Here is a 12,035-nt window from a genome sequence, read left to right on the forward strand (position 1 = left end):
GTACCAATCACTAATATTATGCAGGATTACCAAATGACTCTTTTGTCCGGACATGTCGCCTTTTTGAAGAGTACGGTAAGTGTCCGGGTAGATTTTCTTCCAGAACGAGACTGTCCGAGTTTTCTAACAATTTGAGAAAAAAGGAAAGTTGAAATACATAGCTTCATCTTGATTCCTACAAATATTTCTATCTATCGACCATATAGGAAATGTGTAATAGTCAAACGTAGCTAGGAAGGCGTTCGTCTCCTAATACTCTGCAGGAAAGAGACAGCTACGTATTGATGCCTAGCAGTAGCATCAGTGGATGATATAATGGACATTAATGTTTATTGTGTAAAATATGCTTAAAGTTGGATAAAACAGTAAAGAAAATGGTATTTAAAAGATAAAAGGATAATTATACTTCTTCACTAATTGCAAATAAATGCTTTTTTGGCAGACATGCATGATACATAGTATATATACAAAAACACGCTTGGTCTGAAAGAATGTAAGATTAAGTTCATAAATCCTTCTTTGATGAAGTTCTACGTACGCAACTGTCATCAACTTATAATTCTATTCATCTCACACGTGTTTCCAATGTGCTAAATGCTTTCTGACGTTAGCCACAATACGTATATATATTTTGTGACAATACATAAATATAGAGGTGTTATGTACCCTTTATGTTTACCTGTTTCTTCCTCAGTTTTTGCTTCAAATATCTTACTCAAGTCTTCCTTCTTTGAAAACCCTATGCATATTGGCATCTCTGCGAGTTAAGCTTTCAGTTTCCTTAATAAATGTTTATTTTCCCACAATATTATGCTCAAGAAGCGAATTAAACCCTGAAACTTCGTTTGCGTCCGCCACTGGCTAAAAAGACTTTGAGAGAAAAGCTTCCGAACAAGGCAAGAAAAAAAACTCGGAGGATAATGTAAAGCAAGATCTCAGGAAGGTAAGAAATAACAACCTTAGTTTCATTGAACTTGTACCGGATAACATTCGCTGGAGACGAGTAATTGTTTCTGAGGGCGATGAAACTTTTGTTTACTTAAGTCGTGAAGTTAGTAACTTACTACTCACAATTCAAGGTCTCTAAACAGATAAAGAAAGTGCTATCAAGAAATTCTGTTACAGTAACAAGCGATAATAGGTGCAATAAGATGCAAAATCCAGAACAAGTCACGAGAACGAAGATATTTGAAGAACAAATGATTCTAACCGGAAACATAGACATAGAACTGAAGAAAAGATTGGTGAAAGCATGCGTATGGAATGAATGTAACGTTGATGAATGTGAGACACGGATTCTAAGTGAAGAAGAAATATGGAGTTAAGAAAACCTTGGAAAGGTGGTGCTACAGAAGAATGTTGAAAATTAGATGGATGAATAAGGTGTTAAATGAAAGAATGTTGAAAATAGTTGGAGAAAAAAAGAGTGTACTGAATACTAGATTGAAAACAAGGAAGAAGGTAACTAGATACATTATGAGAAATCACGCTGTTAGCCATGGAGGGAAAGGGAGAAGGAAAAATACCTAGAGGAAAGCTGCTGCGATTGAAATACGCCAACCAAATTATACAAGATATAGAGACGAAAATGTACCCGTTTAATGTAGTGTGTTTGTTAACCCGTCAACGCCCAATGTCACCTACAGGTGACACTACTTTAAAGGCGTCTTTTTATTCACCAATCGTCAACCAGAGGGTCCTAGTGAACCACAGTAGCACCACCTACTTACCTATGTATGTTGCATCCCCACACAAAAAGTTTCGAAGTCGACGTATTGTACAAGGAAGAAGACGCCTTTAAAGTAGTCTGGACGTTGACGAGTTAAATGAATCACGGAGAAGTGTAATTAGATTCGATTCCCACAAAGACTCATATGTTAATGTTACTATTTTATACCGCTTTAAATAAAACTTCCTGGTGTTTTATTTCCTTGTTCTTTATTTTGCATTATATGCTTAGCCCAGGGCCATCTGAGAGAGTGAGAAGCCACATTAAAAAAGAAAAACACTTAAATATATAAAATATACTGCAAAACAACTGTCGACACTTACTGCTTTTAATTTGAACTCTGTGTCCTTGAACTGCTTCCAAAAGTCTCCGTTGTGGTCAGCTTGGTCCCACACGACCTGCTCTAACCCTACAGCTACTTTCTGGAGATACAAGTAGGAATTTTTTAATGCCTCGTTTAACTGAAATAAAAAATACAAAACAAATGAATATTCATATTTTTAGAAAGAAAGAAAAAATAACTAAAACATGATAATATATCACTCAAATGAACAATTTGATACACAAAATGTCATTAGCAGAGAAGAGCGATTTAATAATTTACGTATGTGTTTATTAATCTACCAAGCTTATATATATATATATATATATATATATATATATATATATATATATATATATATATATATATATATAAGTGCTTGCTAAACACTCACACCTCTCCTATATCCACTCAGTTTCTCTGCATAATATGATGTGATTTTATTTTCTTCTTTCTTTTCAACGATAAAAATGAAGTTTACGAAACTTTTACTTCACTATTGGTTAATTAGATTTTTTCCTTACGACAATATGTCTTGTACTCAACTTGCAGTTTTAAAAAATGTAAACAAAACATTGGTATACTATGGAAAATGAATACGCATGGTGTTTAAGTAGTTTTTGTGATGTGCAGACACTAATCTTATATTTCAACTTTTTTCCATAATTATCCTTGTTATAAAATCTAAAAATATTTTTATTTTAATTCACATTAAATATTACATATTTTCAGATTTTTCAAAATAAAATCACTTTCAAATTTTTCTATTTTTTCTTTTTAAAAAAAAGAAAAAGAAATTTTAAAAAAAGTTATAAAGAGATTTCGAGTTGTTTCGAAAATGTCTGTCTGAGAAGTAGTATTCTTTTTTAAAATCTTAGTTTACAGGGTATGTAGTATGCTCACCTGCAAACTCTCGAGGTGTTCTTTTGAGACTTGTTCTCCCAAATTTTTAGGTATTTCACTCTTGGAGGGCAGCCAATCGTAATGATGTTCTTTCCACATCTCATGTTGCTCTAAGAATTTAAGATGAAACGTTGACGATACCTGCCAAGATAGAAATAAATAACATCAAAAACTGTAGAAATAAAATACTCGCAGGTTTTACTAAAGTGTGTTCCAGTAAAGAAAACTTAATATTAAAATTTTATCAATTTCTCCATTACAACTTCCCCAAAATTGCATTAAATTTTAGTCAAAATAAGTTTCAATTTTCAGTAACAAAATTTAGCGAACTTTCCATTCTAAAACACTGAAATAACTTTCACCCTGAGCGACTAGAATGTGGTTCAATTAAGTTACTTTAAGTTTAGTGTATTGGTATAGTTAAAGCACTGGCTTCTAAATATTTGGTAAACGTGTAATTTTTCTACCACAAATTCTGAGTGTACAAAACGCAAAATATCCGAATTTTCAGTTGATGCACTGATATGTATTTTGCCGTATCTTTCTGAATTTAAGACTTTTTTTTTTTCAAAAACATGGGGTCGTCTTGCTTTCGCGACATGTGATGGGGAGTTTTTCTCTGCTGAACAGAATTAGTAACTTTCATTAAATTTTAATATTATCCCCTTTTTTGCCAGCTGCTGTACCCTTGATCAACCACAAATTCCGTAATGAGAAAGATTAAGGAAGTCTGTATCTGATTTTTAAAATTTAGTGTAGTGTTACAGTGAGTTCTGAAAATATACCCAGTGTGAAGTAGATTTCTTTTGTAACTTTTTATTAAGAAATGTGAGGACACATTGGATTCGGAGTCGTTTAGGATTCAGATATATACTGCTCCAGAAAGTAAAATGTTTTGTTTTATTAGTTTCGTCCCCAATGATATTATCGACCTGCATAAAATAAAATTTAAAAATAACTATTACTGCATTAAAAGGTATCTAATAGTAACAATTTAACAAGAGCTCAGTTGTGAATTTCAATCTCAGAATATATGAGTTTCTGATGGACATCTTAATCGTGGATCACTCAGAACTCTTTCTCCTAATCCCACCCATTCTTTGATAAGAGAGGCCACGGCAGCTCAGTGGTAGAGCCCCTACCTCTGGTGCGTGGGGTCCCTGGTTCGATTCCCAGCCAAGTAAATTTGTGGTGGACAACATCGTGTCCGTGGGTTTTCTCGGTGTACTCCCGTTTCCTTCCACTTTCTCATTGCATCAATTCTTCCATCATCACTCACTTGTTTTGATCATCGTTAAGGGCATAGTTCTGGGACCTTAAACTGAAATATTTCTTTTTTTTCTTTAGTAAGAAATCTTTTATATTTATAATCTTTATTCTTTAAACTTACACGTCACAATTCTGGGACGTTCAAACTAAAGACTTTATATATAATTTTTAACTCACAAATTAGTAGCAAAATCAATTTAATGATTGAATGCTGCTCGTTCTAGCGTTGGAGCTTAAAAATATAAAATAATCAAAGAAATATTATTACTAATCTATGTTAGTCACTATTATTAATGTGTCTGATAAAGGCAATGATTTATTTCCAAAACTATAACATACGGTACATTAGTAATAACAAGTGTTTCCATTGATCAGAGTATATTTTTTATTCAAGTTAATTAAACACTTTTCGAACCATTATGCATATTTTATAGCACTGTCTAGTACTTTGTAAAGCAGAACAAGCCATTTGCTCTTTTTTGTCTATCTAACTTTCCATGTAAATCTATTAGTTTTAATACAAAATTCCTAATATCTAATATAGGTATTGTTGAAGAATTGTGTTGCAAAAACGAGGCTCGATCCAAAAACATACAAAGTTGCTGTAATGTGATGAAGCGGAACAGAAATCTACTATTACGGGATTTTTAAATTAAGGATATTCTGTAGGATATAAATATGTATTCTTCAAAGTGCAGTATCATTTTTATTGAAACAGTAAGTGCTTGTGATTTCTCTTTTTCTCCAGGATTCTTGCTCGATTAAAAAAGAGGGAAAAAAGCCCATGTCAAAATTTACTGAACAATCCCATTAGGGTAACAGCCAAATGAAAGGACTAACTGATTCGTGGGAAAATCCACAGTTTTTGTCGATGGAAAAATATAGTTGTAGGTGAATGAGCAAAAATTTACGTTTGTTCTCTTTCTCCCAGATGTTTTTATCCATTTTTTTCTCTTCTAATAGTCATGCAGTGTTTCAATCTACCTATAGCATCTGCCCAATCATGCTGCTTATGTTAATTTTAAAAAAAAGAAAGAAAAAAAGAAGGTTTACAGCAATGTTTTCTAATCTGGAATCTTTCCATTTTTTGGAATTAGTGAAACTGATCTTCGTAGTAGCCGACATATTATCAATCATTCAGGAAATTATATGTTTCAATTAATGTTATCTTATGTCGCATTAATAATATTTTCCCGTTCTTTCCCTACTTTATGACCAGTGGCGTACACACAATTAAATCGAAGGGGTTCAAGATCCCAAGTACGTGTCATTTCAGGGTTTTTGTATGCATATCTTAATACGGTAAATATTTATTTTTCATATGTTTTTCAAGACTGAAACTCCTCTTTTGCGTACGTTACTGAAGTTTAGCTCGATATATTTTAGTTATTTGATATTTTAGTTAGTGATAGACATTTTAGATATATAGTCCAAAATGAGAGAGCTCTCACTCTTGCTGCTCGTCTAGTGGATAGCATGAGTGCCGTTGATGCACGCGGTCCCGGGTTCGATCCTCTTCGGGAGAGCCTGCCTTGAAATTTGAGTGCATCAAGGTAGATAAGATTCCAGTTTTTAAACTGTAGATTCATGTCTTATGTAGCATCGCTGCTGAAAAAGGAAGCTCAGCTCAACCTTTCAATCAACCAACCAATTTAAGAACGCCCTTTTCATTAAATTAGGATTCTCAAGAGTCGGGAAACCAGAGTTCGATTCCTGGAATGCACGTGATTCAGGTTCCATATCAGTGTGAAATCTACGTCTTATGTAGTTTCCATACTGAGAAGCTCCGACGAACATATACCAGCGAACTTGTGCGAAAGGTCCTTGTTAGTACTCATACTATTTTAACTTCTTAATTCATTAATATATTCTACTTTTACAGCCAAATTAACGGAACATCCTTCTGTATGGTAACAACCTTGATTTACGGTTCACAGTCCTGTAAGCAGAGATAACTATACACATAGTATTAAAAACGGAACTTTGTGCGTGTGAGTACAAGTATCTGTACATATATGTGTATACGTCACAGCTACATGTTTTACAATACTATTTAATGACGTAAATACTTGGTTATTTCTCAGAACACCAGAAGCTACTTGATGTAATTGTAATCATTTCAACTTGTTTTAAACTCACGGAAATCCCATATATTGTTTTACGTTATGAAATGTCTGGATTTTTCGTACAGCGCGTATATCACCGAAACATTTTGTGTTGTCAGGTAAATAGGATAGCATTTTGCATTACGTTGGTGCATTTATCTTGTATTGGATACTGATATGCTTAAATTACGAAGTTAAACCTATTCAGACAGCTGAAATTGTCACTTCTATCACGCAGAATTAAAAAAACAAAACAAAAAAACGTAGATATTTGCTTTAATTTGAAACATTAAAATTAAATAAAGGATTTTTTAAAAGCCAATTTACGGAATGTCTATGCAATCTTTATTTATTATCTAATTGATCTATACGGATAGTTATTATTATTATTATTATTATTATTATTATTATTATTATTATTATTATTATTATTATTATTATTATTATTATTATTATTATTATTATTATTGTTTTCTTCGAAACGAACTGGAATTGCAATATTTTGATTTGATTGTTTTCTTCTTCAGAACTATTTAGATGTCCCTTTCTTTGTGAACATCAAATTTTGTGGTGTATAACTTTAATACAGGGTGAGGCCAAAAAGAAAAGTAACCGAAACCTAGAACCTTTAGTTTGTTTACGCTTATTGTACAATGGCATGCTCTACATGTTGTCCGTTATGGATAATTACACATTCCATGTGTTCTATGATTGCTGACAACATACGGGAACACTGTTCAGGGATTATGTCTCCAATTATTGATTAGGGGTCTAAATGTTCTCACGATAAAAAACTATTTGATTAAAATCAAGAATATGCAGATCGCAAAATGTTTTTAAATCTGCATGAAATCGTATTATGATCTGCTCTTACTAACCATCCACGTAATGTGGATTCTTATACAGATTTGGAGACTGTTGAACTTTATCAAACATACGACCAACATTTTTGTTCAATCTGGTGCTGCGTAGTCGTCCAGATCGTTCTATATTGTGATTTTCTACCGGCCTTGTTTCTCTGAACATTTCCCTCCACTTCAAGAATTTAACATCGAGCATGTAAATAGCACTTAAGCAATCCAAAAGAATAACAATAAATAAATTATTAATATAATTTCATGGTTTCGGTTTCAGTTACCTTTGTTAGTACCACCCTGTATTTATAAATCAAATTTAAGTAATATTTAAAGACAAACGAAATGCAAATGCATTTTAATAAAGCAAGGGATACTTAACTATTCCAGGAAGAAAAATATCGTTCTTTTGTTTATACTGTACAGCGGTAAAATATTCTAGTTACATATTTGGTTGATTGATTGTTTAATTGATTGATTGATTAATTAATTGATTGATTACTCCCTTTTTAGTAATCTGAGCAACTACCCTGATATCCAAGGGAATCCGGAATTGAATCCAGAATTATATGTGCAGAAAGTAAGCGCGTAGGTTCATAAAATCTAGGAGACTCAGATGGGAGGGCACGTAGCTAGAGTAGAAGGAAGTATGAACACTTTCAAAGTTTTAACTGGAAGTCCAATCGGAAAAGCGACTATTAGGAAGACCTAGGCGCAAATAGGAAGACAATATTAAGATGGATCTCGCAGAATAGGAATACAAAGTAGAAACCGGATCTAATTGGCTAAGGTAGGTCAACGGGGAGCTTTTGTAAACGCAGCATTGAGTTTCCAGGTTCCATAGGGCATAAAGTTAGTTAGCAACTTGGTCACGAGAGAAAAAAAAATAATAAAAATATTACATTTTTAATTAATAGCAAATATTCTTCAAGTATTATTTCTTGATACAAATTTTTATGTTGAATTTGTATCAAGAAATATCTTGATACAATATTTGTACATTAAATCAAGTAAAACATCATAGCTTAATGCAATCCAAATACTTTATGCCGTAATATATAACTGGATGAGCATTGTGAGATGGTGTTAAACTCACGCTTAGTCAAACTCAAACTCTAAAAGAGAACTTACACTTCTGCTCAACGAAACGCGTACTCTCTAAGCAAACTTAAACTCACGCTCATAAATTACCGCTTGTTTAATTTCAAACCCTTGAGATCACTTATTGAAACTGAAAACTCATTGTCAGGTATATTCGAAACTGGTAGTTGTTATCAGGATCACAGAAAACTAGAGATTGCGAGTTTGGGGTCATATATTGAGTCCTAGGTTGTAAATTTGTAATAACTGTGATTTGGTTTGCTCATTTGTACAAATCAAAAATTAGATTGCAAACATACCTTATTAGTAGACTCAAGTAGTTTTGTTAAGTGTAGACAAGTTCAAATGATTATATATATGATTGAAAGGGAGAAAAAAAGTAGTGTAAAAGAGTATCACTGTGTATACAGAATGCATGGGAAAATCGTTATGATTGTCCAAGTCTAAAAGATCAATTAAGGATGTTAAAGAAGGCTAAATTATACACGAATACCCGGAGGATAGTAGAGAGTTTTTGCTTCAATCTTGTGGTTTAGCTGTTTCTTTCTGTTACGCTGTCGTCTAGAAACTTCTGAAACAAGGGAAACTCATTTACCTCTTAAATGAGTGGCCATCGCAGACACACACACATATCCATCAAAAAAATCTATCAAAAAAATCCACAGACAATTATAGTATATATAACCATTGACTCTTTTAACAATTTGCATCCATCTTCGCTTCCTAGTCCTTCAAGAAGTACTTCTTTATATATATATATATATATATATATATATATATATATATATATATATATATATATATATATATATATATATATATAGTTTATCGCATGTACTGTATATGGTGTAGACCTAGATGCGGAAGTTGTGTGGTCATTGTCGGCACCGTGAAATTAGTACAGAGCTCTAAGACCAAGCCGCTAATTGGATACTTCGAAAAACCAACCTTCAGGGATTTTCCAGGATTATTAGAAAGCGACTTTTAAATTAAACATATATAGCAAGAGAGAATCAAATTAGAAATAACTGTGAGAATTATCACACAAAGAAAAAAAAAACAGTGTGTATTTATTTAACTTTTATTTGTGTTTGTTGTTTAAACAAAAGGAGTCTTTGTATATACGTAATCATTAGTACTTTTTATAATTGTTTCTGTAAAGAAGAGTGTTACCTGCTATAGTTGCTAACTTGGAACAAATATAATCAAATTACTATTTATGTGTCTCAGTGGCGATCCAAGATTTTAACTTGGTTTTGACCTCTATTATTTTTAAGAGATAGCACCTCCTTAGATATACTGATGAAATGTAGCCTAGCTTTCTAGCTTCGCAATTAGGAAGTTGTGGGTTCGAATTCAGTAATCAACCATAGCGACTGTGGTTTTGCCAAGATTTCTCCCTCGGTTCCACCAGCTGAATACCGGAATGGTTATTTTAAATATAAGGCTTAGCTGATTTCCTTCCACTTCTATTCCCCTGTATGTTAACTGACTTCCTGTTACCGGTAGTTATTTCAGTGGTGCCCCCCTTATATCCATGACGCACCCTCCGCAATTGTCTATCCATAGGTGTTCTTCTATGAAAAAAAAATCTTTTCGATTAATTTTTACACCCCCTCAAACATATTTATATAGAGTTTTACCCCCCTCAAATATTTCAATGACGCAGTTTGCGTCATAGCCCCCCCCCTTGTGGGCTCCCCTGGTTATTTTAGTGTATTGACCGCAGAGACTGTATCTGGATGTTTGGCAGTAAGTAGAGCATACTTCAATGAGAACTATGGACGGGAAGAAGAGATCTAGTTTCTTATGTTCTGCGTATTCATAATGAAATTCCAGAACATTTCTATTAGAATCTCGATTGAAATACAAAACTTACGATTCCATAGTTACAAGATAGTCGTGTTTATAGTGCTAGGGATCGGTTGGATTGGAGTTTAGCATCCCGTTCAGCACCGAGGCTATATGAAACTTGGATCTACAGCTTAACGTGGGATTCGAGCCACATGAACCACCATGATGATGGGAGATCACTAGTTTGAATTGAAATACAAATATTTTAGAGGAGCTTTAACTTTCAAATTGTTTGCACTTTAATCTACCATCCCAATTGCGTTGTTATTAAGTCGTAAAGAAGGTGACAGATGATTTAGAATTCTGAACATTCAATGTGGAACGTACTATATAAATTAAAATAATCCGTCTAATGGATTTCTTACGCGAAAAATACAAAAACATGGTATATTGCATTAGGTCTATCAATGTTAAATGTATTTTTTTTTTTAATAATGTATTTTACTTTTAACACATAGGCAAAACACATTGACTTCCGTAGTAGGTTTTTCGACAAAGACTAGAGCAAACATACTGTGGTCTGCACTCACTAACTTGTGGTAGGATAGTAGTCTATTTTTCACTCACTAATAAGAGACCCACAGACCTAAGAGTGATAATAAGAACATGCACTATATATATATATATATATATATATATATATATATATATATATATATATATATATATATATATATATATATATATATATATATATATATATATATATATATATACAAGGGCGGATCTAAGGGGGGGCTACGGGGCTATAGCCCCCCCTTGAAGCTCAGGTTTACACTGGATAAAATGGGCTTCAATTCAGGTTTACACTGGATAAAACGGCAAATTATGGTTTAGCCCCTCCCTTTATCATATCCTGGATCCGCCAGTGTATATATATATATATATATATATACGTGTTCAAATTATTAGACTCACACTCGAAAAATGCAAAATTGATGTAGGAGTCATAAATTCAGAGTTCTAGAATATTTAAATTAATGGTTAAACTACCAATATAGGATCCTTCATTTGTTTACTGTACAGTTGAAGTGGTGATATCACCGTTGAACAGCAGATAGTATTAGTGAGGGGGGGGGGGGATTCTGAAAGTGGTGTTTCAGTTGTTGATAGCTATTGTGGTTCCTATCAACAAGTTACAGTCTGAAGTGTTGTGGTTGGTGTCGTAAGAAGTTAACGACATTCAAAGCGTTCAACAGTTCGAATGGGCCAGTTTAAAATGATCGTGACGTTTTCGTGTATCAATCTTTTATTTTGTGTAGTCCTGTAATTGCAGCATAATGGGAAAACCAAAGACCCTTCTCTGCGTAAAATGGAAGTTAACAAAATGATTCTGGTGGAAATAAGATATACACAGCAATACATTGCTAGTAGAGTTGGGATAGAACAAAAATCTGTGAATAGAAGCTATGTTGAAATGAACAAGAGCCAAAATAAGGTTGGGAAGTGTGGGCGAAAACCAAAGCTATCGCTAAGAGGTATCAGAAAACTAAAAAGATTGGCTCTGGAAGACTGGATATAGTAGAGAGGACAATGAAGCACGATCAATACCTACAGGTTCTTCGAGAAGAACTGCTTTCCCAATCTGCACTTTGGTTTGATGACGTACAATTAATCTTTATGCATGATGGAGTCCCATGCCACCGGGCCAAAGCTGTGACAAAATTCTTCAAGGACAACGAAATTAGTGTTCTTCCGTGGTCAGGCACTAGTCCTGATATGAACCCGATTGAAAACTTTTGGAGTTTCATGAAAAAAAAAAAGCTAGAGAAGAAGCACATTAGAACCAAACTTCAATTGATCAAGGAGATCAACAATTTGTGGTATCATGATGCTGAATCAAAGGCAAAACGTGCTAAACTCGTACATAGGATGCCACAAAGGATAAAAGACTTAAT

General features: G+C 33.4%; 1 protein-coding gene across 3 annotated transcripts in view; it reads right to left on the reverse strand.

The window, feature by feature from the left end:
* Nucleotides 1–12,035, reverse strand: part of LOC145688058 (uncharacterized) — a 418,358-nt gene that overhangs the window by 9,080 nt on the left and 397,243 nt on the right. For all 3 annotated transcript variants that reach the window (XM_081761784.1, XM_081761775.1, XM_081761767.1), the window contains 2 exons: nt 2,955–3,095; nt 2,053–2,190 (listed from right to left, as the gene is read on the reverse strand). In XM_081761784.1, coding sequence (XP_081617910.1) covers nt 2,053–2,190; nt 2,955–3,095 — 279 coding nt within the window. The remainder of the gene's footprint in view (nt 1–2,052; nt 2,191–2,954; nt 3,096–12,035) is intronic.

This window comes from Thermobia domestica, chromosome 1, assembly GCF_964235325.1.
Source record: "Thermobia domestica chromosome 1, izTheDome1.hap1.1, whole genome shotgun sequence".
Lineage (NCBI taxonomy): Eukaryota > Metazoa > Arthropoda > Insecta > Zygentoma > Lepismatidae > Thermobia > Thermobia domestica.